This window comes from Microtus pennsylvanicus, chromosome 18 (genome assembly GCF_037038515.1).
Source record: "Microtus pennsylvanicus isolate mMicPen1 chromosome 18, mMicPen1.hap1, whole genome shotgun sequence".
Lineage (NCBI taxonomy): Eukaryota > Metazoa > Chordata > Mammalia > Rodentia > Cricetidae > Microtus > Microtus pennsylvanicus.
The window spans coordinates 5,502,887-5,530,815 of NC_134596.1; the positions used below are offsets into that span (position 1 = coordinate 5,502,887).

A 27,929-nucleotide genomic window follows, 5' to 3' on the forward strand; every position below is an offset into this window, starting at 1 on the left:
TCTATTCTTTTGGTTAACCACAAAGCAATAGCTAACCAAGACAGCAAAGAATTCCACAGCGTATTTATTGATGGCCATGATGAACACCTGGAATCATTACTGCTTCGTTGTCAGTTATTTGGGTGCCTTTGCCACACATGATCCACAGGGGCCATCTAGGTCTGCCACCGTTCCATACTTCTGAGGGTCTCTTGAAAGCTGCATTGCCACCTGGTTATGGCCTTGTCTCTGCTTGCTTACTTAGATGCTGCTCCCTGTAGTATTACAGGAATACTTGGATTTTTAATCCTTTATCTCTTTCCTCTCATCTTTTTCTGGATGGTACCCTAGCTGAGAAACAGATGCCAGACCTCTTGAGTCTTCACATTCTCAGGAAGAGCCATCTGTATTTGGTCATGTCCTTCCAGGTGCAATCCTATTTTTCCATATCTGCCAGCAGCTAGTCGATGTCAGCTTTGAACACATTCTTAGATACACTTGGAAGACCACAGTGGATATTATATAAATTTAATAATCCTCCAGGTCCCCCAAGTATGGCCATGCCCTAACCTTAGCACTCAGAGTTGTTTTGTTTTACTAAGGTATTTTGAAAGGTTAACCGAGGTAAAGCTGATTTCATCACAGTATTAGGAACTGAGGACTTTTCCGACTGCTGAGCAAAAGAAGAAATGCAAAGAAAAGAGAGGGGTCTGGGTGATGTCTTGCCATGTTTCTGGCCTTGAGCCCAGGATTGCAGGTTGCCTCTGGACGGTAGAAAAGGCAAGAAATGGGTTCTCTTCCTGAGGTCTGCAGAAAGAATCACTGCTGTGAGGACACTTTCGCTATTGCTCACAAGATCATGTTGAACTTCTGACAACAGAATTGCCAAATGATAACTCATGCTAGAATGGGATCCATATCATTTTTGTTATACTGATTTCTAAGTCAGTTTTAATTATTGAAAGAAAAATTTGGATGTAGTAGAAAGTTTTGAAGGAAAAATTGTCAATAACAATGAAGAACTTTCATTAATACTGATTTTAATTGAAGTAAAGATTAAGTTACTAAGTGTCATAAGTTTGAAAAGACACTAGAGATATTCATTATATCAAGATCATTTTACCTGGTACAAAAACTGTAGGTTTAATCTATTTTTAGTTTTGCACTAACATCCTTTTCTAGACCCATGCCTGACACATTCCCAGTACCACTAACCTACCACACCATGCCCCATAAACAGACGGGATGTTTGACTGAATTGATCACGTGACACAGATGCGTCCTCTGTGAGATTTTGGAGCAAGAAAGATAATTTTTTCTTATGGGAAAATAGTGAAATGATGAGTTAACTCCAACATTTAAAAAAAAAAAACCCTCAAGCCAGGCAGTGGTGGCACACACCTTTAATACCAGCACTCAGGAGGCAGAGGAAGCAGATCTCTGTGAGTTCGAAGTCAGCCTAGCTTACAGAGTGAGTTCCAGGTCAGCCAGAGCTTTAACATATTCAATTCTCCCCTCAAAGTAAATAATAAATAAAGCAAAACTTTTCATTGTAACAATGTCTCAGGGTTTCTATTGCTGGGAAGAGACACCATGACCATGGTAACTCTTTTAACTTCTTCTTTACTATTCTCTGTGTCTTTCACAGCATGTATCTTGATCCTATTCATTTACCCATCCCTTTGTATGCTGTCTTCTGCCTCTGCACCCCCTCACCAAAAATAAAATAAAATATAAAAGAAAAAATATTTTAAAAATCTCATCAAGAAGTTGCAGTGTGACACAGTGAGTCATGCAGTCAACACCTTTGTCCACACATCTTTATTAGCAAGTGTTCACTGGTGGTCTGGCTCAAGGCCTCTGGTTTCTGCTACACTATTAATGCTGGAACCTCACTAGGACTCTTCTTGGATATCCTGTTATTGCCCTGTGTTGTGGAGATCCTGCAGCTTAGGGTCTGTGGGTCAGGTCCCCTTACGTGCTCCGGCAGATCATAGATGGGGTGGATGTTGGGATGAACCAAGGCATAACCCTGATTCTGGGTCCGGACAACTGTGGAGTTGGTCTGCCAGTCAGTTCTCCCCTGTCTTCACCACCAGGGTGAGCTCCCCAGCATTGGTCCAGCTAATTCACCCTTGCAGCAATGAGCAAGGGGTGGGGCCAGTTCTCCTGTTTTCAGGCCCTCGGGGTCTGCTCTTCCCCCATCCACACCAATAGAACCAGGCCTCCTGCTCTTAGGACCAAGGACCAGCTTCTCCGCCTGTCTCTGGAACTGATGGCTGGGAGGTGGGGAGAGGGCATCTCTCATCTGCCCATTCTACCATATGTCAGATGAATAATGGGAACAGCTCTCTTTTGCTCATAACATCAGAGATGGGTCACCATCACCTCTGACTACCAGACAGCTCTGCTGTGCTGCCTAGGCGACAGGCAGGGCCCATTTCTTGAGTGCTGCAGCTGGTAAGGGGGAAGGGGCACAGAGTAAGGGAAGCGTCTCTCACCCTCCCATACCACCACATGAATGAGGAGTAGTGAGGCAGTTCTCCCACACTTACAGCTTTGGGGTTGGCTCACCCACACTTCCAACAACAAGGCCGGCTTTGTTGTGTTACCCAGGTGAGGTGCAGGGTCTGCTCTCCCAAGTGTTGCAGCTCATGGAGTTTAGGGACAGTGCTCCCACTCTTGTGACCTCAGGGTCAGTTCTCATCCCTCCTTAGGCATGATGGGGGGCAACTCCCCGCACCCATGCTATCACAGGACAGATGGGTGATTGGGACATCTCTCCTTGTTCAGCCTCAGGGCTGGCTCTATTGTGCTGCCCTGGCAAGGGACAGGGGCTGCTCTCCCATCTGCCCGAGCACTGATGGTGGTGGGGACAACTCTCCCCCACCCACGCACAGCAACTCTTATAAAGAACATTTAATACGAGATGGCTTGGCTACAGTTCAGGGGTTCAGTTCATTATCATCATGGTGGAACATGGCAGGGTGCAGGAAGAGATGGTGCTGGAGAGGTAGCTGAGAGTACTATATCTTGCAGATAACAGGAAGTGGTCTGAAACAGCAGAGCCCCCCTCCACAGTGACACACCTCCTCCAACAAGGCCACACCACCTAATAGTGCCACTCCCTTTGGGTTTATGGGGGCATTACATTCAAACTACCACAGGCACTTAAGGTCCTTCCCATGGTCAAGTCCACACTCTGTGCTACTGAAAACAAACACTCCCTCCATTAGCCTTCCCCAGGTGAAGACATTCTACACAACCATGACTTGATACTCCTCATATTTGCTAGGAAATTAGTAGTTTGAAGATTAACTTTTATTTTAGGTTGAAGCACTGATACAGAAACAGATAATGTGTGAGGGTTTTTTTTTAATTTTTTGTTTTTAATCTTAAATCAATGTGGACAATATCTTGCTGTTCATTGGTACAAAACAGCCCTGTCCTGGGTATACAAGTCTATAACATCATTCACTATAGTGAATTTACTTCATGAGACAGCATAGAAGAATAGAACTAACTAAGACATATTTTAATAAGAAAATGCTGGAGATGAACAAAATCACAAAGTTGATGAACCTTTGACTGTGCCTCTGCACATCCAAACATGTGCGTATGCCATGTACATGTAGCTCATGCATGTGAATTTCACTAAGTGATCATCCTAAACATAGCTACTGTGTGTGTGCATGCGCACGCACATGTGTAAGGTGTGTGAAAGGTACCTGCTATTCCTAAAGGGCTGCTCAGGCAACATCCGAAAGTACCCCAGAGGTTGGTTTGGTCAGGGATCAGAGATGAACTTTAAGGCAATCTTCCAAGTGAATGTAAACATCTCTGAAGCGGCCTTTCCAGTTAAGTATGGCTGTGAAGACTCTGTACTGTATAGTGCTGTCAGACAATTTTAGTAGCACATTATCACATTGTCATTGTAAAAAATAGCTATAAAACTCCGCCATTATAAAAGTGTCTGGGGTGCTTTAGCTCATAGACATACAGCAGGCACTTCCCGTTGACCTATTCATACATGCTAAATACAGTCTCCTGGGCATGTTCTCCTCCAATGGCTGTACCTAGAACTGAGTTCCTAATAAGGTTTGTTCTAAATACTATGTTCACATATTGAGAAATAATGATTTGCTTACAAGTTGTCTGATTTTGTTCTGAGTTTAGAATGTTTCCCCTTAGGTGAAGTTCTACAGATGTATTAAAAATAAATAGTGCTACCTTTAGAGCCTTTTCCTGCCTGCTGACGCGTGGTTCTCAGAGCATGTGAACTACACTGGCTACACTATAGAACAGACACAGGCCATCACGTGAGTCTCCTTTCAGAGACGAGCTTCATTTAATCTCCTTCTTAGCCTTGTAGCTGGCAGAGACCACCAGGTAGTTATCTGGATTCATGTCCTTGAGGGTTGGGGATTTGCTCTGGACCGGGGATGTCTTGCCATCCACACGAGAGATCTGCAGCATGCGGCAGGGGTCATGCTTGAGCAGATAGCCTGCGAAGGTCTCCCAGCCTCCTCCCACACGGACCATCACGTGCTTGTTATGCAGCATCTGGAAGGAAAGACCAGGAGAGCAGGTCAGGTTTTGAGAGTTTGCACCAGACCTCACAGCAAGTCCAGGTCTAGTAGACATAGCATGGCCTGCCTTACTCCCCTGACCCTTGTTTATCCAAGTGGCACACAGTGTCTGCTTGGGACAAGGCTTGTGAAGGAAACCTTGTGTGCAGATGAATCTTGGGAAAACATCTGGCATCTAACTTTGGTGTGTCACAGAGCATCTATGTATACTTCTCTGAAGGATGCATGTGAGAGCTTCCCTGAGATGCACAGTGGACCACTAACACGCCTCACTGCCTCCGCTCACATCAGTGGTCCATCCTTCCCACTGGCTCATTTTCCTCTCAGCCAGAGCTGAAGAGACCATGGAAGTCTCTGGTATTGAGTCAATGGTAATAAATGATGTTAAAAAGCCACACATAATTGCTGCAAAATACAAATGAAAAGCACTCAGAAAAAAATGAGATGTGTTCACGCCATTGAGACTTTCAAGGAGTGATATATTCATGTTTCTGTGACACCAGTCTTCTCGGAATACACCTATTAAAACAAAAATAAGTACACACACACAAAAAAAAAAAACCCCACCCCCTCAAAAAAAAACAAAAGCAAAATAGTAAAGACAGCAGCAGAAACTTACCTCCAGGCAGGGAGCCATCCAGAGCTCCAGCCTCTACCTCGCCAGTGCTACTCTCACGGGACGCTGCCACCACAACTGGGGACATGGTACTGGGAACTGAACCCAGGGCACTTTGCATGCTAGGCAACTCAAACTGCATCCCCAGACCAAGTGAACTTTTAGCTCTTGGAGAAAGTGAGAAGCCTCTTTCAGCCTGGAGTGTTCTCATCAGGAAAACACTCTGGAGGTCTTACAAGCCATCCGCAGAAGCTTGTAAACTAGAAGTATGGGATACAGTCCACTGAGTGTGAAGACCACATCACACAGGGAATAGTTGTCCTCTTCTGCAGCCTCTGAACGGTGAGCTGAGCACAGTTTTGTTGCCACAGCCAACCGCTGAGGATTGCCAGGAAATACTCTTGCAGTTCCTCTAGGTTCACCCTTCTGACTTGGCCAATGAAGACTATCAGAGCTAACTACTTCCGTGAGGAACCCAGGGTCCTCAGCCTCCTTTCAGCAGAGGAAGGCGGTGTCAAGGACACCATAACTGAAGCAGTCAATCAGGTCTGTCCAGGTTCTAAAAGTATTGATTAATGACTGTGAGGATTTGGGGGTGGGCATGTATATATTTCCTCAGTTTGAAATCTGACCCTGCATTCCTGTTTATCTTGATCTTTGTTTTTTATTGCATTCTGAAGGCAGTTGCGGGAGAGGTGATGCCACAGACTGCCTGGCCAGCCTCTTTGCTCCTGAGCCACGAAAGGAAACAGTGAGCAGATGCTTCCGTGCATGCCTCCGTTTTAACTAGCTTACCACAAAATTATAAAAAGATGCTTCCCTTTTAGAAACAGATAAGACTAACTGCCCATTAAATATTTTTACGGATCTATGTCAGAAACATAACACTGCAAAAATTAGAGTATTGTTAACCCAGGGGTCAGTAGCATGATTTTCTTTCTCAAAAAGTATTACAGTTGCTTTTATATTTTTTCTTTTCATTTCTCAGAACTGGGAAGTGCTTCTTTTTTGATCGAAAACTGTGTGTGCACATGTGCATGTTTCTCTTCCGCCCGACTTAAGCTACAACACAAGTAACAACAACAGAAGGAGCGCACGAGCAAACAGCAGCAGCTCTGACAGCTTCCTTGCACAAGTTCTTATCAGAGTTCTGAGCACTGCTGAGCCCTGACACACGTTTTATCCTGAATACTTCATACTTCGGAGAATACTGACTCCACACTGAAGTGGGCGGGGGGGGGAGGGGTTCACCACACCTGGGAGTTAGAGGGTTTTCTCACACTATTAGGTTTCCATGGAAATCTCCATCATCACATGCTGAGATAAGAGGCTCAGGACTGTCTTAAGGGAGGCATTCTTACATTTAGACCTCATAGTCATGTGCTAAGTAGTCTGTGGTCAATTTTGGAGTTTCAGAAATGGATTAACATATTAAGTTCACAGTGCCGGATAGGTGGTTACTGAGATTTGAACCCCATGCCCCCTTTAAGTATGTGATCATTTTCAAGAGTGTTGTGCCACCACCTTTCCGTGAACAAAACCCCTATGATTCAAATTAAGAGCAAATTAATCTGCTATGAGCCCAATTACTCCGAACTTGTTCCTCCTGGGAACTCTGGCCTGCTCCTTCGATGGATTCATCATATAATGACATTGTTGGGAGGTGATAAAATACAGGAGATGGGCCTTTTAGAAGAGCTGGGCCATTAGGAGCCCCTTTCATATTCCCTCTCTGCTTTCTGTCCACCATGAAGCGAGCAGCCCACACACTCCTCCCTCCATTGTGCTCTGCCTGACTGGGGCCCCAGTTCAAGAGACACAAGGATTACTAACCGGAACACCGCAGGCTTTGAGCTAGAAGAAGCTCCTTCTATAGTGCTTCTCTCTGCTGTTGGCTTGTGTGACAGAGGGCAGCTGACATGCATGTTCCCGTCACCTGATTTACACAGTCTTACAGCACCGCCAATAGCACACTCTCGCAGGCTTTACCCACTTTGTTTAAATATTGATGTTGTTCGCAGAATGCCTTCCACTTTATAGATAGGAAAGCTGAGGCTGTTAGAAGGCAGGCCACTAGTGTAAGGTCGTAGACAGGGGAGCAGCAGCAGAAGCAGGGGCCCTTTATCAACACATTCACTGGTCCTGCAGTCATGCCGTCTAGTCACTGGCCACTGGGAGGTAGTAAGCCATCACTAGCATCATCGATCTCAGCATAGCGATAAGCAGTTTGAGCAGATTAGCTGAGCCCCCTTAAAATAATCTAGAGAGACACCCAATAAAGCAAGTTTAATTACAGAAGACTGTGTGGCTATGGTTCTAATTTATTATTAATAACTTTATTCTGAAACAAGTGTCTCAAGTGTAGTGACAGGATGAAACACATTCACAGCCCTGTGTGCACATGCCTGTGCCCTCCTGTGCCCTTCCAAGGGGCCAGTGGAGAAAGGAGGCTTCTCCCTCTCACTGCCCAGCCTGGAGAGGCAGGCCAGCAACAATCACATTATGTGTAGGTACCAAGAGCTTCAGCAATCAGAAAGGCTCTTCTCCCTCTTCCCAGAGACACTAATTAGTACTTAGAAATAGAAACAGACCAACTCACTTGTCATTTAAAAGGGAAAGTCTATATTTATGTACATCACAGATAATGACATGTTTTACTAAGTGACAAAACCAATCACATAAAACATCTAGAAAAGTATGGGGCTTCAAGGTGACCAGGCTGTGTGCAGCTATGCCACATTTCATAAAAAACAAAATAGCCTCAGAAAAAATGAACAATACCAAGTGGGAAACAGTTTTCCATGAGCAAAATTTAACACTAAGGGCTTCATGCCCTTATTTGATAGATTTGTTTAGTGACATCTCTGGCAGAGGTCTGCATGAGTGACCAAATCAAAAATTTGGGTCTGCATCAGTCCCAAATCCCTATGCAATGCTTCAGGTGCCTTCTCCTCTTGGGGTTAACTGTAAACTGGCGCCTACCAACATCACAAGCAGAGGGAGGACAGGTCAAGTGTTCAGTTCCTTTTCCCGGGTGCTCTCTCTCGGCTTCGCTCTCACTAGTCCACACGCTACCCTAGAGGCATGGGAGACTTCCTAGCAGGAGCATGTCCGCCTTACTACTGCTCCTGAACCTCCGAGAGTGGCTCTTCATTGTCTGCTGTGCTGCCGCCTGAGGCCACCCCTCATCCTCCTCAGAGCGGCAGGCTTGCAGGTCTTTACTAATCTACCCATTCTGATGCCCGCTGGACCTGGCACGGGAGTCGCTGAAGGGGCCAGCTGCCAGTTCTCTCATCCTTTCTCACTGCGTCAGATTACCACGAGCACAGCAAGTCAGTGGTCTTACTTGTCTTTGCTAGAGCGTTTCCAAATTTGTCCAAATTTCCTATATTATTTTGAGATATTCAGAATCTCACACACCTTTCTACATATACATAAGTGCTCCACATTTTCAATGTGGAAATAAATGAGAAATAAAGTCCACTCCTTCCTTAGACCATTGTCTGAGTACTCAGCAGAGCCCTTGGGACTCTTCACAGTGTTAGGCACACAATGCTTATCAAATGCATTTTAAATGCGTATTGAGTGAACAGTGAATTAAACAATTATGAATTAACTAATAATGAATTAACCAATTAATCAATGAATTAACAAGGTTAATGCTTTATACTGCTCCATCCAAGTATCACTCTGCCTGTGTGAAATATACCTGTATTAGTCATGGAATAATGGGGAGGGAAAATGAAACAATTGATGTCCTTTTAGAAAGTCTGGGTGTGTACAGTAATCCATATCAGCCTTCGTGTAGAGAGCTTCACTGAGAGAAAGACAAGGCAGACAGGGGGAGAAGGAAGCCTCTTGACTGGATGCAGAGAGAAGGAAGTTGCTGTTCTTTGGGATGATTCTTCATGAATCCTCCTTACCTCTAACACACTTTTGAAATGACAAAAAGTAGCAATAACTTGTTCATCAAGGTTTCTCTACTCATGCCCTCTATGATACTTAGGGGAGCAAGTGCCTTTTAGCCTGAGTCACCAGCCCCGCTGTGGCCCCCATTAAGCCTTTCTCCTCTTAATGGATCCAGAGGCTCAGTTTCAACATTGTCTGTTACCTGCTCACCACTGCAGTGGGAGGCAACTGCCCGACAGGACTGCCTACATTTAGATCCTGATGTGTCAAATGCTTCCGGACACCTAGTCAGCCCCGTTCTCCATGTGTTTTTACAAGGCATCATAACGTGAACACAAATATTGTTTTTAGAAGGCAGTCATCTGTTCTCCAGAGAAGAACATTCCAGTAATTTATGGGCCTGCAGGCTCGATCACAGTTTCCTATCACGCTAAAATGGCAGATGTTACAACGGGACAACGGGGAATTCAGCTGTCTGCCTCAGTCCCCTGACACATTTAGGGACAAGACAGCAGATGTTCGGCAGATGGTTTGACACCGGAATTTTCAAAATAAGTGATAAGATTCTAAGTCTGCCAGGCAAACCTAGGCACCAGTGACAACTGGTGTTGGACACCGTCCTTGCCAGAGCCGAGGACTTCATCTTATGGTTTCCTAAAACAGCTCATCACGGATAAACAGGCTCATGAAATCAGCCCTCCATGTTTATTACCTCATTAACTCCCCAGTGTGCCTTTGGTGCACCCCACCCTTTCTGTCAAAAACCCCGTGAGCAACAGGGATGAGAGAGGAAGCTATCATTTGCTCAGTCTCTACCAAGAGTACCAAGCTGTAACCACCACTAACTCTGTGTGATCTTGACAATTGCACATATTCTCCCTGGGCCTCAATTTTCCTTCTGAGCAATGGATATTTCCTTCTAGATTCATTGAGACAGAGGTATTGATGTATAAACATGAAGACACCATGCCTGGAACACAGAAGGCACTTAACAACTGTAGCAAGCTGACTGCTTTGTTCTGGCAACTACAGAAACCCACCCTATCAAGATACCAACCTGTTCCATTCTGTTATCACAAGGCCTCCACCTTGGCAGGCTGGTATTACTTACCTCTATCTGGAGAGAACTGGAGCCTCAGGCATGACTTAGGACTCACAGCACACTTGGCTTCTGTTGACCAGTGGTGTGGCCTAGCCTCTTATGTAGAAGTATATATTGGGGTAATGTAGCCCATTTGAAAGCTGAATTATTGTAGTGCCCCAAATGGTGAGAGCCTGTCTCCCAACAGGAATAGGCTTCATGTCACAGAGATTCTACTGAGACTTGAAATACAATATTTCTGGCTTGTTATTTCCTTCTGAGAAGAAATGTTAATTTCTGAGACTCATTTAGAGACACATGGCTCCAGAAACTTCTTTCTGACAGCAAGTATGAGACAAGGAACTCACAGAAGCAGACAGGTGATGGATGGGAGAATGCTCTCGCTGCATCTGCTGGAGACAGTGTGGGAGCACTTAGCACCAGCTCCTGTCATTTCCCCTTGCCTCCCTATGTAAGGTGTCCTTTATCCCAGTTGTGTCCCAGATGCAATTAAGAGGGCTTAGCTGCTATCTAATTACCCGCGGCAGAGAAGACAATGCCATAACACATATTTGATAGGACAGTCAGCACAGTGAAAGCAATGAGGTGGAAACATCACTGGAGGGCAAAGGGAAGGGTTACCTAGAGGAAGGATTTGGAGCCAGTTTATTCCAGAGTAGAACAGGAATCCAACTGCTGCAAAGACAGAAATCTATTCACAGAATGGAGCCAGGATCCAGCAGCAACACATGCGCAAGCACACACACACACACACACAAATCCATGTACACACATACACACACAAATCCATGTACACACATACACATGCACATACACACAAATCCATGTACACACATACACACAAATCCATGCACACACACAAATCCATGTATATACATACACACACAAATCCATGTACACACACACAAATCCATGTACACACACAAACCCATACACACACACACACACACACACAAATTCCCTGGATAACACTAGGTTTTGCTGATACCAACCCAACTCCATAATCTCTTCTAAAGCCAGCATAAGACAGAGAAGAGCCAAAGTCCCCTAGTGCTGTGCAATGTTGCTGCACAAGGAGGGTGCCGAGCTGGCATCTGCTGGTTCTTAAATGGTAACAGCAGACTCTGCAGACCAGATACTCTGAAAGAACTATGGACTGGTCAGTGATTTAGTCACTAGAATGGACATTTTGGTACTTCTGAAAGCATCAACTTCTTGCTGTGACAAAATGTTTAAAAGTGCCCTTCCCTCAATGACCCACGTAAATGAAAGGCAATGAATAAAATGCTGTAAAGTCAGACGGGGGAGGGGAAGGAGAGAAAGGAAGAAGACCGAAGACCGAGGGAGGGAGAGAGGGAGGGAGGGAGGGAGGGAGGGAGAGAGAGAGAGAGAGAGAGAGAGAGAGAGAGAGAGAGAGAGAGAGAGAATATATATACAGGAACCAGAGGAAAAGCAGCAGGTGTAGGCAGTGGCAGAGCGCTTGTCCAGCGTGCACAAGGTCCTGGGTTCCATCCTCAGGACTGCAAAAAGAATTTCATTTAAAAAGGATGAGACAGGTGGTGCTACAAGTTCACAGGGGTGACTTTCCAAAAGAAGCTAGACAAGTAACTCCTGGAAACTACAGGAAACTTAGAGTTCAGAGTGGCCTGTCACCTCCATCAGATGAGCACGGAAGGGTGGCTATCTAAGGGCTGTTAGTTCCCACAGACTGGATGTGCTCCACCACAGCAGGAGGGAGAAGGGCAGCATCTGCACAAACTGAACCAGAATTACTCCAAAGTGGGATTGGGCAGGTGGGTGGGGGTCACGGGATGGAAGATGGGCTGGAAATCCGGAGACAGATGCAGTCAGATGCTCACTGCCTACCCAGAAACTGGTGATGTGGGTCTTCGCTGCTTCGCATGTTAGAAAGTTTTCCACAGAGAGTGTTGGATGAAAGACTCCAGCTCCACAGCTGCGGCCGTCTCAGGCCAAGATCCTCTAACCTTACCTGGCTTGTCACAGCCACCTCCGTGTCCCTCTGTATACTCTCAGCTTGGCAGTTACAATAAAGATGCAACCCCCTGGGGTCACCACGGACTGCTGATGATACTGGATCCCCCTTTAACAAACTTGAAGAGTTTTGGATAATGGAGCAATCGAATCACCTAATCACAAATCTGTTAGCAACAGGTTACTGGAATTTGTGTTTATAAAATCCTTTCTGATACTGCTTAAGATTATTTTTAATATTCTTCATCATTTGAATTTTCCCATCAGTGCAGAGACGACCTCAGCACCCTCACACAAGTCCTTGGCATGATTTGATGCTTGTATACCCTCCTGTTTTCTGGAAGATGCATCTTACTTTATACGCCCAGATCTCTTTCCAGCCACCTTCACTCCAAGACCAGGATTCCTAGTTCTCCCTCTCTGTCACCATGTTTCCTTTAACCCTACTGGGCACCAAGGAGTTTTCCCAGGGTCAACATTTTCTTTTCTGTATAACTCCATCTCTAAATCATTTTTGGTCTATAATCTATTTTTGGAGAATTTTTATAAAATCTTACTGACTAGATAGCCCCTGAGATTAGATGAAATTTATGAACCATTCTCATTAAGTGATGCAAAGGCAGACAGTTCCTTTGTATATATGACATTTCAAAAGCACTTTTATCTTTTATATTTCTTACCCATAACATTGGCCAGAAAAGCAAGCTGTACCAAAAGCCAGTGCTCATTTCTTAGGGTAACCACCAGCTGTGCACCTGTACTCCAGGCTTGTTCGGTAGGAGGGAACCATGCATGGCACCGTAAACTTGACCAACTACCTGGCTGGTGAGAAGACCCTGCTCCTGCCACTCTAGCACTGTCCTGAAGCAGGACAGTCCCAAACTGCATTCTAAATACTTGTCTTTTCACCCACACAGAAGTGTCTCTCAACCCCTTGCCACAGAAACATTTTCTTTTTGGAGTAGTTGGAGACTGCCGCAGAAATCCACTTCTGGGTGACTGATCAAAATGCCTAAAATGACTGGCCACAGGGTGGCCAACCCTAGATGATAAATGTACAATGAAAGTTCTTTGTTTTCTTCTTCTACACAGCCAAAGTCATTGTCTCATCTGCATATTTTATCCGCTCTGAATCAAAAGTCTATTGAATATGATTTTCTTGCCATTCATTCTCCACAGGAGCAGGTAGAGACTGGAGGGCTGTCCACATTGTTCGGTCTTCTTGCATCTGAAGCACAGAGAGCTGAGAATTCATCCCTGTCCGCTCTTGCAACGCTGGTCACATGTTAGCATGTAATGAGACTGCTGTTCCACAGGGCCCCTCGGTCCCCCGTGGGGAGGAGGCACAGCCCTTGTTTATAATGCTGCACAAAGCTAAGGCCCTGGGAGCATCCCCAGAAACCCAGCGTTCACTTTTCCCACAGAGACTCTCAGAATTGCCACACTGCTTTTGCTCTGGAATTTATTTTCACCTTTAGAAATTCCAGTCGTTATTTTTATCTAGATGTGTTCATTTTTCATCAGGTCTTCTGCTTTGTAATCACACAATTTTTCTTTTCTGTATTCTCCCACCTACACTGTGCCAATGAACTCAAATCTTTCACGTGGGCACGTGCAGTCACGTGACACACACGTGTGAACTTACGGAAAGGCTCCACATGCATTCCACTTCTCCACAGTGAACATACACTTGTCCCCCTCCTCTGCCTTTTCACTTTATCAATTATGAAAGGGAACATTTTGTATGTGTTCAACTCTGGTGGGCCAGCACGTTACAACTACTTTCTGTTTTTCATTCCACGGCTTCCATAGGATATGTATTTCATGATAAACTTCATGTTGTGGCGGGCTGGAGCACTGGCTACTCTCACAGAAGACATGGATTTGATTCCCAGCATCAACATAACAGCTCCCAGCTGCCTATAACTCCAGTCCCATGTGATCTGATGCCTCTGCAGGCACTATATATATGTGATACATAGACACAGATGCAGACAGGATATCCATATACACAAAATAATTAAAAATACATTTCTACTTTTAGAAATTAAATCTTTAGAAAATATATATTTTACATTTAGTCATGTGCATATATGTGTGCATGAATACATGAGTACAGATGCCCTTGGGCGCCAGAGAAAGGGTGTTAGATCTCTTGGAACTAGAATTAGAAGCAATTGTTATCTGCCAGATGTTGGTGCTGGAAACCAAACATGGGTCCTCTGCAGGAGCAGTACTAGTTTTTAATGGCAGACCCAGTTACAAATCTTGAGGCATGGTTTCCTCACTCATTTCCTTTTTCTCCCCCAACAACCTGCTCCATGCTACAAAAAATAGGTTCCTGTTTGCAAACCCTCAGTAACTGCCCTGCGCAGGGCTCCATCCCACTCTGTCAGTGGGAACGGTCCTGAAGGGCTCTGCCTTCCTCTCTCTGTGGGAACGGCCCTGCGGGGCTCTGCCTTCCTCTGTCAGTGGGAACGGCCCTGCAGGGCTCTGCCCTCCTGTCAATGAGTGTATGAACTTTCCTGTGTCCTGTTCACTGTACTGCTAAGAAGGCACACTCATGCTTTCACATGACTGAGCATGTTCGCCTATTGTGCTCCGCTTCCAACTCAGCTTGCCTTCAGCAGTGTGTCTGTTCACTTAACTGCCTCTTACAGAGAAGCATCTCTAGCTTGTTAACAAATGAAAACAGACCCTTCTCTGTAGCAGAAGCCTTGGGTGAAGATGGCAATGCGACCAACTCACTCTGATCTGTCCTCCTATTGTCTTTTTAAATTTATTATTCTTAATTATGTCTGTATGTGGGGGCATGCATAGAAGCACAGGTGCCTGAAGAGGCCAGATTAATTCGCCTGACTTCTGGAGCCAGAGTATCAGGTAGTTGTGAGCTGTCCAACACAGGTGCTGGGACCTGAACCCAGATCCTCTGCAAGAGCAGTAAGTGCTCCGAGTCACTGAGCCATCCCTCCTATCTCCCCTTACTGTCTCAAGTGGGTGCTTCTCTTTATTTTGGTGCCTTTAAGTTTATTTATGTAGCATTATGACCCAGCTCATACAACAAAATAAAAAAAAATGTTTTATATTTCTGTTAAAGTTGCTTTGATGGTTTCCATGCCTAAGGTCTCCTCCTTTCTTCTTTTGGACATACTACTATTAATACAGACTTCTGTAATGGACATGGATGTTGTATCCTCAGGCCACTGGTTTTGTTATGATTAACATTATAGCTCTTGGTCCACAAGACCTCAGCCGTGAGATCTGGTGGCTGAGATACACCTACAGAAGGGGTCTTTATCGTGTAGCACCAGTAGCTACCATGCTTCTTCCACTTTCCTGGTGTCAATGTAGAGGATGCTGCCTCTCTCTATTTCTCCCCAGCTCAAGCAGTTCCACAGAAATCCCCCTTGTGGCTAGGCAGTGGTGGTGCATGTCTTTAATCCCAGCACTGGAGGAGGCAGGCACAGATGGATTTCTGTGAGTTCAAGGCCAATGTGGTCTACAGAGAGACTTCCAGGATGGACCCGGACTCCAAAAGCTACACAGAAAAGCCCTGTCTTGAAAAACCAAACCAAACAAACAAATGAAACACAACAAAACAAAATAACATTGTGTAGTCTCTCAGTGTCTCTTCATCTATTCATTCTCAAATGTCAACCTTACCACCCTTTCTTCCACATCTCTCCCATGCCTCATGAGGCCTGTGGCAAGGAAGTTAATTTTACCTAATCCACCTTTCTTCCCCTCTCATCGGGAATCTATCTGATCTCTGGCAGTTGTTATTTCTGCCTGAGTTTCTCCAACATTACAGTTCTGTTATTACCTCTGCTCCTGATGCTATTTTTATTTCCCCTCTGAAGTTCATTTGTATGGATGTTTTACTTCCAATTTTCTTTGATACTATATAGCAAAAGTAGGTCTTCTCTGTGTGGGATCATATTTTATATTTCTTTTGATTGTAACATAATTTTAATCATCTCCTGCATACACATGTCTAAGTTGCTATGATAAACTTTTGCACAGGTAGGTACTGGGAATATGTTCAGATTAGTCTGTGAGGTTAAAAGGTCTTGTGTGCAGAAGCTCCAAAACAGAAGGCAGATCAGTTGAAAAGGAGACACCAAGGATTCAACTGAGTTATGTCAGCAGAAATATAGAACCTATGGCAGAGGACTGAAGTCCACAGGGCTTAAGGTGGCTTCTTGATCTCTCTGTCTTCTTTCCAACCTGAGCAAGAACCTTGTTCAGATATATGATTTGAGACATTCCACAAAATCCCTCCATTCTTGACTCAGACTTCTAATAATACATCTCCAAGAACAAACTCTTCCAAATCCTAGGATTCCATAGACCAGGAATGGGCTGTATTTCGAGGTCAGGATTTATAGCCAAATACTCCTAATCTTATGTTGTGCATGACAGCCAAACAAGGGTCAGGAGACAGATAGGCAACTTATGTAGTTCCTGGGAGATGACAGCACGGCAGGAAGGTCACTGAGGGGCATTGCTATCTTTCATCCCAAACTTCAGTCAGCCATTTCCTCCTCAGTCAGCCATTTCCTCCTCCTCTGTCAGCCATTTCCTCCTCCTCTGTCAGCCATTTCCTCCTGTCAGCCATTTCCTCCTCTGTCAGCCATTTCCTCCTGTCAGCCATTTCCTCCTCTGTCAGCCATTTCCTCCTGTCAGCCATTTCCTCCTCTGTCAGCCATTTCCTCCTCCTCTGTCAGCCATTTCCTCCTCCTCTGTCAGCCATTTCCTCCTCCTCTGTCAGCCATTTCCTCCTCTGTCAGCCATTTCCTCCTCCTCTGTCAGCCATTTCCTCCTCCTCTGTCAGCCATTTCCTCCTCCTCTGTCAGCCATTTCCTCCTCCTCCGTCAGCCATTTCCTCCTCTGTCAGCCATTTCCTCCTCCTCTGTCAGCCATTTCCTCCTCCTCTGTCAGCCATTTCCTCCTCCTCTGTCAGCCATTTCCTCCTCTGTCAGCCATTTCCTCCTCCTCTGTCAGCCATTTCCTCCTCCTCTGTCAGCCATTTCCTCCTGTCAGCCATTTCCTCCTCTGTCAGCCATTTCCTCCTCCTCTGTCAGCCATTTCCTCCTTCTCTGCTGCACCATGAGGTGGAACTGCCCTCTACCAGAAACCTTCCACACACTTCTTTACCTTAGGAAAGAATGTTCTTCCTGTGTGACAGTCTCACTTAGCATCCTGATCACTCTCATTCCCCGCCTGAATAGAATACAATACTTCCAAGGACATAGAGAATGGTATGAAATAGATTTATGCGTATTTATTTATTCTGTCTATCTCCTAAGGGAAGATGGAGACCACAAAGAAGTGATTATTTATATGGAACACATAGGCCTATCTATCTATTGTCCAACATTAGGTGCCTCGATCTTTACTCACCCTTCAAACACTACTTTCTAAGCCATTGCTCATCAACTAGTATGGTAACCCCTAGCCTACCACAGAGAAGCTGGTAAATACATCTTCATTTTTGTAGATGCTAACAGTCCATTACATAACAGACTCTCAGCAAGTGGCTGTGGGTGGCTATGAGATGAGACTCAAGCCTTAAATGCAACTGCGGGTCATAGTTCACACCCCATATTAATGTCCTCTCATCTGGTTTCTATTCTAAAGGAAAGGATGTAAAAAGACTCAGTTTCTCAGATTTCCTTGTAGCTCAGTAACTATGTGGCTCTCATCATCTACAAGGAGATGGCTAGAAAGGAAGTCCTGGGCATCTCTATTCCTTTTTTCCATTCTGAAACTCAGATGTGGTGACTTCAGCTCCAGCCTGTATAGCCGCATAGTGGGCGTAAAGAAAGGAATATGAAGAAGCAAACATTGAAGTAAGAAGAGCAGGTCAGTACACAGATAGGTCCTTTGTCTCTGATAGGAACCTACCTCAAGGAACCTTGGCAACCATTACTCATGTCTGAACATTAGTGTTATGACATTTAATCCATAAGAACAACAACAAAATTTTGCTACATGTAATTATATGAACTGTGTTCATTGGAAACTAAAAAAATGCAGTGACCACCAAGCAGCTGTGTACAAGAGGAATATTTTTTTTAAACCAGGCTTTATGGAAGTGTATGTGAGACAACCAGGCACTGGGAAGTGACCAGAGGCATGAAACATAAATCTGACAGGATGTGTTGGGCTTGCTGAGGATGATACAGCGGTATGCATGGTGATTGTGACCAAGAGAATGAAGAGACCTTATCATCAGAGGAGCCAGCCCATGGATGGGTGGAACCCTGCAAGCCTAAATTCACCACCTGGTAGCGTTTGATCCTGACTCTGTCACTGGATCATGCAAGATGTGTCCCCAACTATTGCAAACACTAAACTAAAATATAAAAATTACTCTTTATATATCCTTATCACAAAAAGATTTTGTATTCTGCTTCTCAGCCCAGGGACAGTTAGAAACTGATCAATTTCTCTCTCTCTCTCTCTCTCTCTCTCTCTCTCTCTCTCTCTCTCTCTCTCTCTCTCTCTCTCTCTCTCTCTCTCTCTCTCTCTCTCTCTCTCTCTCTCTCTCTCTCTCTCTCTCTCTCTCTCTCTCTCTCTCTCTCTCTCTCTCTCTCCTCTCTCTGCCCAGTTTGTCCTCATGTTTGCTATGTAGTCAAAGATAACTTCAACTCCTGATCTCCCGACTGCAGGTGTGTGCCACCGTTCGCAGTTGCACAGTATTATGGATGGAACCAAGCCTTGGTGAGTGCTAAGCAAACACACCGACGGATCCGTATCCCCAGACTGGCGTTTGGCAATATCTGGAATTATTTCTTGATTTTCCAGTGCGGGTGGAGCAAGAGATGCAATGGTCTAACAAGGAAACATCTGTATGTCAACAGCTTCAACTCCCACTTTGGCTGCTAATGAGTGCTTCATACGGAGGATTAAACTTCTGTGAACACCTTTTCTGAAAGCACACACAATCTACACCTTAATCATTTCCCAACCTCAACCATAATTTTGTTTCTCCTGCCTCCTAGCTCCCCTTTGAGGGTCACTTGTTCTCTTTAAGATAATTGTCATGCCACACACAGTAACATTTCAACAGTGGGAATAGAGGGGAGGTGGCAGCATGACCCTTTCTCAAGTAGAGCAGGCAGGCCTTGCCAGAAGCAGCCTTCTAGTTGTAAGGAGATGCGTGCTGTTTCAGAGTCACTCGGACTCCGAATGAGTCTCATAAGCAGCAAGAAGCCAATAAATCCTCCCATTGAACCGGCTGCAGATTCATTACTGCATATTTTAAAAGGAAGAGGGAATCAATACACTTCAGCAGATCCATCCAGCCAATGTGATAACTGTTTCAAAAAATAGCAAGGTAAAATGTCACGTGGTAAGCCATAGTGCCGTCGGGAATCAAAGAAAATGGCCTAGTGTGATGAGTGTATACTAATAACTGGTTTACTGGCTTCAGTTTCGCTGAGTTGGGTGGTGCTTTGTGGTTTTCATTTGTAGTAAAATCCAGGGCCTCATACCTGCTAGGTAAAAGCTCTACCAATGAGCCACGCCCCCAGGCCAAATAAGAGACATGTTGCATTACAGAAGTAAGGGGGGTGGTACTGCTGGAGTTGACGGCATAGAGGAAAGGTTGTATACGACCAATGCATTGTGCTCACGTTGGAGATTCTCAGTGATAAAATAAAATTATAGGAAGGATGGGAGGGAGGGAGGGAGGGAAGGGAGAAGGAAGAGAGGGTAGGAGGGGAATGGGAAGGAGGAAGACAAACAAGGTACCCAGGGGCTTTCTGACCCACATGATCACAACAGAACTGTATTTACTGAGTCTGAGCAGTAGGGGGCAGCAGCACATAAGTACGTGGGTTTGTTCATGCACATAAAGAAATGAGTGCGGCTTTGTTGAAATATTATCTGTGCAAAAGAAGCCAACAAAAATCACTCAACACCTCTCACCAGCGCATCATCTCTTGTATTTTCTGAGCTCAGAATTCTTAAGCTGCTGTGCTTTCAGAGTCCTGAATATTTGTGTGAAAGAAAATTATAAATAAATACAAATGATGTGGCTATAACTATATATATATATATATGCATATGTATGTAAATTGCACACATAACACATCACTGTGTGAATACATAATTAATTTTATAGTGAACACAGTACGGTAATTGCAGTATGGGTTGCTTTGTACAGAGCACTGCATCTTACCCATGGCTTCTGTCACTATAAAGGAAGGTAGTTGCTGTTTCGTTGGTGGTTTAGTAGCTAAGGGTCAGAGTTATGGAGTAAATTGATCAAGGCCACATGCTATGATTAGCTACAGCACTGGGATTCAAGACTACACACAGTTCAGTGTTCTGAGCAGCTGGGGATGTGGCTCAGACCCACAGAACTTGCCCATCATGCATGAAGCCCTGGGGTCCACTCTCAGCCAAGGGATACAATGTCCTAGATACATCTTTACATGTAAGTTATTAATGAGTATAGGTAACTAACTTTACCTATATTGCCCTTCCCAAATGCTAACCCTTCTGTATAACAGACACATGATCGCTTCTTGCATCATGAGTAAGTGGATGTCTGCCTATAAGAGAGTAGACAAGTGGGCTTGGGGTAAGTTAGTAAGCAATGAAACACAGGACTAATCTGATTGGTTTATCATGAAAACCCACCTCAAGGAATTCTTAGAATGTCCACTGGTGTTTCAAAGGCTCTTGCTTTAAAATAACCTTTATAGTGTTAGCTTGAAGTTCCTTTGTATAATTTTGAACTAAGCCAGTAGGAATACAGATCTGCTTTCGGAAATACAAGGCAGCAAGCATGATGATAGTTGTAAAGGAACAAAGATGAATGATGAATGTTTTAAGCTGTTAGGGGTAGAGCTCTCACTAGCAGGATTTATCTTGGGAAAGAAAGGCAGACCATAAGTTTGTGGGGGTGTGGTTTGGTTGGCTTTAATTAAATCTCTCCATGGAAAACTACCTCCTGAACATCTCAGGGCAGTCTTTTTATGACTGTAATCCTCTTTGCTTAGACTCAATTATAGGTCAGCACATATAACAATCTCAGTATTACCATACAAGCAGTTCCCATTGTGTGATATCTCCCCCACAACACTAAATCGACCCTTCACAAGTTCTTGGCTGTCTACCTTCCTACAGACTCTTATCCCTGAAGAGGGGAACTGTTAGCAGAAGTCTGAGCCAAACACCCAAGCTCTGCAGAAGTGATCACAAAGCCAAGATGGAGGCCTCTGTCGCAAAGAACTTGTCATTCACACAACCTGCCAAGGAATAGCTGTGGAGGTGCGTAGGCATCCCTCTTCACCAACAGACAACAAAGTCCTAAGATCAACAAGTCCACTGCTGTATGCTGGCCTATCTCATTCCTGAAGGTTAAACCTCTGGGGCCAGTGCCCTCTGACACTCTGTGATTAGCTCTGCTCTGGTAGAGCAAGCTGTATCAGCAGAGAGAGAAAGCAGTTTCCAATGGGGTCATGCGTCAGCGTGAGTCAGAGCACAGACTCTCCCTCCCCTGGGATGAGTAAACGAGGAGGTGGGGGAGCACCAGGCTGTGTACACTTGACCTTCATCAGCTATGCAGACTAGAGGATGCGCTTTGAGTGCAGTGGACATTTTGTTAGTTGTTTTTCTGACCGATGTTTCCCCCTGGTAATGATGTAGTCATTCACATAGGCTGTACTGGGATGAGGAGGCATTCCCAGCTCGCGTCAACAAAGTGGTCTGAGTGTTCTTTCAATAGAGACATAGCATTTAGAGTGGTGGTTCTCAACCTTCCTACTGTGGTGACTGTTTAACATAGTTCCTCATGTTACGGTGACCTCCAAATACAAAATTATTTTCATTGTTACCTCATAACTGTAATTTTGCTAGTTATGAATTATAAATTACTGATATGTAGATGGTCTTAGGTGATCCCTGTGGAGTATCATTTGACACCCCCCTCTGATGTAAAAGGGTCACAACCCAAAGGTTGAGAGCCACTGCTTTAGGCTATGATGGAGTTTTTCTATCCTTCTCTATTTTCCTCTATCCATGAGGGTATTCTCATAATGTGGCAAGGAATTTGTTGTGTCGGGCCTACTGTAACCTCTTAGTCATCCTAGAAGATGGAGTAGTCAGAAGATACATCTAAACTATGACCCTAATCCTAGCAGTCAGAGGCAAGAGCAGGTATGGGAAATGAGGGAGAGCAGATGTAATAGTTAAGGGCTTTACATGGGAGGAGAAGACATCCGGAAGAACATTTTAGGTGGAATGTTATTCTGAGATTCGGACTGAAGGAAAGATCCAGAAAGTTGAGTATCCATAATTGGGGTTACTAGCATGGTGAGTAACCTAGCAAGCTTTGCCTGTGAAGAAGGACCAAATGAATCTAAAGTTTAGATGATGCGGCATGAGAAATTCCCATAACAGGCCTGGTTCTTTATGCCAAATAATCTGGAAGGATACCACTTACGTATCTCTTTTATAAATAAGAAAACCAGGTTCCAGAAGATCCGTAGTCTGCCACACACCACTGTGTACGGCTGAGCTGCAGAGACTGATGGGAGACAAAAAAGGTAAACTTTCTGAGCTTGAAAGTAACCTTAGATACCAGCCAGCCAAAGTTCCCCGCTGACAGTGACAGTAGGAGTCCTTACAGGGTGGTATTCCCAAGCTGACTTTTCAACAGAGATCAAAATCTCAGACCAGCTGCGTCTAAACTTTATTGAGTAATAACAACAGCTATTGATTGGCTAGGAGCTAAGGGATCCTTCTACTCTTTCAACACTGGGTTTTGAAGGAATAAGAAGCTAGTGATTATGTGATGATTATTACGGTGGGGATGATGATAACGAAATGAAGACAGTCAGTGATGGTGATGATAATGATGATGAAGGTGACAGAAGTTATGATGGTGATGATGACGGTGATGATGATGAAAGGATGCAGTGGTGATGGTGATGATGGTGCTAACTGTCCTTCATTAGAGTCTTGTGAGTAAAGCTACAGGCTAGTATCTCCTCTAATTTTCACAACAGTATGTCCTAGATATGACGAATCCTTCTCACAGAAGATTTATATCTTAGGTTGCCAGATCCACATTACATTGTAGTAAAAAATTTGTGTTAGTCTATATCATAATGCTGAAAGAATTTCTCAGCAAAATTTACTGCTTAAGAAATAACATAGTCCCTTAAATCAATCAAAAATATGCATAATGTAACACTATGCAGAATATCATCTGACTTGCATTAAGAATCAACTGTTGTTATAATATGACCTTATTTTCTTTTTCACCCAAGCATCCTTGTCATTGCAAAATACAAATGACTGTAATTTCTAACCCAGGGTCCCTACTTCTTCAAGCTCAAGACCAAGACTTATGGAAGACCATTATAAAAATGATTCCTGCTGATATTATGTTTTTGACTTGATAATGCATTACAGTGAGTTAAAAAAAAAAACCTTGATGCTTATCAGTTCCTTATCTTCAGCCCTGAATCCAGATCACCAATTACGTTTTTTTTCCTACTGACATTCCCAGTACAAACCTACACGTTTTTGAAGGGATCATCAGAGCCCTCCTACAGAAACAAAGGCATCACAGACACACGAGAAGGGCTGAGCACCAAGCTTTTTTTCTCTGACAGAGAAAAATTACAAAATAGAAATGATAAACAGCTCTTGCTAGAGATTTTAATTAAAGCTTGAATAAGAAATTCTAGATCAGGCCAAGTGGCAGCTGCACCAATTTGACCTGCTGCAATAGCCCCACAAGGACCCGTGCCAGGAAATATTCTGTGAAAGGGGCCATCGTGCCCTCGCATGCAATTTAATCTAGCTCTCTACATGGGCTAGTTCTGAAGAGCCTTCAGGGAGACCTTCCGCCTCTGTGAATAGCTCAGAATTCAAAGCAAGCTGCATTTGGTTGCTTAGTGACACCCCACTGTAGACCACAGGATGTTTTAGTGCCGGGGTCCCTTATTGATCAAAGAACAACATGTTCTGCTACTCTGTCCCTTGGTTTTTACTGCAGTTATTAAGCAAGATTCTCTTCACAGCCCGCCTAAGAACTAGCTACCATGTAAATACCATACACTCGTTCCCTCCTAAACTGCTTGCTTCCTAAGAAGGCTACAGAACATGTGTCACCCTTTCCCTCCATCCCCCACGCTTCCCCCTCAGGCTCGTCAAAAGGAAGAACAGGGCGTTAATTCCTCATGAACATGGGTCAGTCTTGACCCTGCCACTTACTGATCACTTGTCTCTAGGCAGACCGCTCATATCTCAGGCTCTCATATGTAAATCTATCTGGTCTGAGGAGACACTGCAAAATAAATGCTCTAATCTGTAATGCTTTGAAAAGCATTAGACATTATATAACCATATATTTTCATTAAAATTCTTTTATTATTTCTTAATCATATTATTTCATTAATATTCTCTTTAAAAATTATAGGCACAGATGGCTGACTGAATTTAGCTTTGAGTCCAAGTTACAATTACGTTGCTTATAAGAGAATACATTTTACAATAAATACATATTAATCCTCATTAAAACCAACCTTGACTGGTATCTGTTCTACATGTCATCCTCAAAATAGTAAAACAAAACAAAAATAAATAGCACTTAGGGGACTGAGAGATAGTTTATGGGTTAAGAACATGCACTGCTCTTCCAGAGGACCCAGGTTTGGTTCCCATTACCCATGTGTAGTGGCTCACAACTGCCTGTAACTCCAGCTCCAGAGTAAGCTGACGCCCTTCCAGCTTCTGAGGGCACTGCACTCACATGCACAAACATCTCCACATATGTACACAAAACTAATAATGAATAAACATCTACAAATAACACTCAAAAAATTGAGTATTAGTATCTCTCACTCTTTCAATTTCTATCACCAATCACAGGGTCAGAGCTGTAACTCCAGGGCTCGGATAATGTTTGGTGAGCAGGTACCTACTCACTGTGGTGTGCTTCATAGACTTCTGCTAAGAACCAGCCAGCTCTTGCCATCATTTCTCTTCCCCCAGTGCAGAACAAAACCTACCTTTTCCTTTGAAAGTTTTCCTATGAAGTCAGCTAGATATGGTCACGGGCTTTAGTTACAGTGAATTAGATGTAATCAGAAGAGTGAAGTGACATTTTCACAGCTGTCTTCCGGGCTCCACATGTGCTCTCATTTTTCATCTTTCCCCCTAGACACTGCCACTTTGGGACATATGTGTCTCTTAAGACCCCCCCCCACCTCTGCAGAGTATTGAGAGGGAGAAACTAAGTTCCTGGATTCCCTGGGGAACAGAATTACAGAGACGCCATGATGACAAAATACATTTCATCTTCTCTGAGTCACCAGTACTTCATTTATATATAACTGCCAATCCTGACCGCAGTCATTGACATGACTTTGCCACATCTTTACCTCCAGAGCTTCAGAACTGTCAAAAATTCTACACGGCATCAAGTACATATTGCTTTATTTTAGCACAACTCATTTATGATTAGAAACTGGCGTGGTGCATATCCAGGGATGCAGGGAGCAGACACTGCGGTAGAACAGAAACTGGCGTGGTGCCTATCCAGGGGATGCAGGGAGCAGACTGCAGTAGAACAGAATATTTATCACGTGCAATGAAAACTGAGCCCTAAGGTCTGCAATACTGAAGAACAAGAGCACAGCAAAGATGAACTGCAGCATCATGAGTGCCCCCATGTGAAGGGTGCGGGGTCTACCATGAGTAACTGGGGAGCAAAGACTACTCAGACGAAGATGTAGAGGGCTGATGGGTTGAAATAACAGTAACAGCGGTTCAAGTAATGCTGGTGACACTGGAGTGCCAGGACATGGGCAGACAAAGGGCACCCTGGCAGAAAGACCTCCCCAAGGCCCTTCACCTGGAAACGGCATGGTGAGATCGATGGAGCCACAGGCCACCCGCTAGCACTAGCGCAGAGCCGGGGTCCAGAGGGTTAATCTTCTCTTCTCTGCCTCCGCCAATGCCTGCCTTCTCCACCAGAGGGATGGGAACAAAGGCGAATGGGAACCAGGGTGTGGGACAGAAAGCATCCCAGACTCATTCTTCACAATCTTTCTGTGGGTGCGGAGAAAGAATTTATACCCACACCACAGAATAAAATTATTCTCTGAATCTAGGGTGGTTTCTTTCTTTCTTTTTTTATACTGCCAAAGGAACAAAACTAAAATGAAAAACAGAAGATAAGCCTTAATGGTACAATTGTCTCCTCTAGTTTATATAATGATCACACAGGACTGAAACATGCAAGTCATCTTGCCCAACAGGGCAAGCTCTGTTCCTGCTTCCAATCCTACTCGGCTACGAAAATAAATGTAATTTTCCTCTTCAGCAGTAGCCGCCATCCCAGAATTGCTTCCCATTCTTTCTCTTACAGTACGGAATATGAATGAATTTAATAGAACAAGCAAACAGCAACACTTCACTGTGCTCCTCCATACAGGAAAGGGAGCAGAGACCAGCCTGCGAATGTGTGTAAGTGAGCACAGGAGGCCACTAGAGGGCAGTGTCGCTCCTAAAGCCGCAATTTCTAATCTCAAACCTAAAGTGGGTTTGCAAGCCTCCATTGATGGCAGAGCCCAGAAATGCTCAAATACAAACTGCAGTCTTCAGATAAACCAATCAACCTGAATCTTCATTTTTCTTGTTATATCCGAGCTTATTTTTTTTTCTCCTCAAGCCCCTCCTCAGCACACTGGTACCCAGCAGACCACACTTACTGGGTCACTCTAGAGCCCATTTCTCATTGAACAAATACTCCCTTTGACCTTATCAGAACTGCAGTACCTTCTGCGTTTGCTCCCTCATCTGCATCCTGCTAGAAGAGTATCTCTTAACTAGAGCCATGTCTTTTCACAGCCCAATTCTTAGGAACCAAAAGATGAATTTGTAGATTGTTGCTGGATGAGTGGATGACCAGGCCTCAGCAAAAGGGCGCAGCAGTTCGCACCAGAGAAGAGCCGCAGTCAGACTGAAGAGCAATCGGGGTCGCGCAGCAAACAAACGGCAGCACGGGACCCCAGACACCCAGCTTCACAAAGCGTGCGTGTATTTATTTGTGCGGGTGGTATGAAGATGCACACGCCATGGCACACACTTGGGAGTTAGAGAAGAACATCTAGGAGATGGTTCCCTCCTCTACCATGTAAGTGTTGGGGACTGAACACAGGACATCAGTCTTGGGGACAAGCATCTTTACCTGCTGAGCCATCTTGTCAGCCCCTGAACTATAATTTATACACACTCTTGTCTGGTTATTTTCTTTACACTTCTCTCTATTGTGATGTAAAATCCACAATCCAGAATGTCATTTCTTTGCTTTATGTCTAAAAGCCACTCATTAGTAAAGCAAAGAAAAACCAGCCTACAGTCCACAACCCCAGAGAACCTAGATAACAAAGAGGACCCTAAGAGAGACATGCATGGATCTCCATAGGAAGAAGAAAAGGACAAGATCTCCTGAGTAAATTGGGAGTGTGAGGGTCATGAGACAAGGTAGAAGGGGAGAGGGAAGAGGAGAAAAATGTATTTTTTAAAAAGAAGCAATAGATTTGAGAAGGAGAAAGGGGTACATTTGAGGTATTCCAGAGAGAAAAGTGGAGAGGGGAACAATATAATTGCATTATAATTTAAAAATAAAATAATTATCCATAAAAGAATGTCATTTCTTCGGCTTTACATCAAGGTCCTCTACAATTATCTCTAATCTATCGTTTCCTTG

General features: G+C 44.3%; 1 protein-coding gene across 5 annotated transcripts in view; it reads right to left on the reverse strand.

Annotated features, from left to right (window-relative positions):
• Positions 1-3,339: 3,339 nt before the first annotated feature.
• The window catches only part of Gas2 (growth arrest specific 2), a 132,806-nt gene continuing 108,216 nt past the window's right edge, over positions 3,340-27,929 (reverse strand). For all 5 annotated transcript variants that reach the window (XM_075952509.1, XM_075952510.1, XM_075952513.1 and 2 more), the window contains one exon: positions 3,340-4,542. In XM_075952509.1, coding sequence (XP_075808624.1) covers positions 4,324-4,542 — 219 coding nt within the window. In that variant the 3' untranslated portion in view covers positions 3,340-4,323. The remainder of the gene's footprint in view (positions 4,543-27,929) is intronic.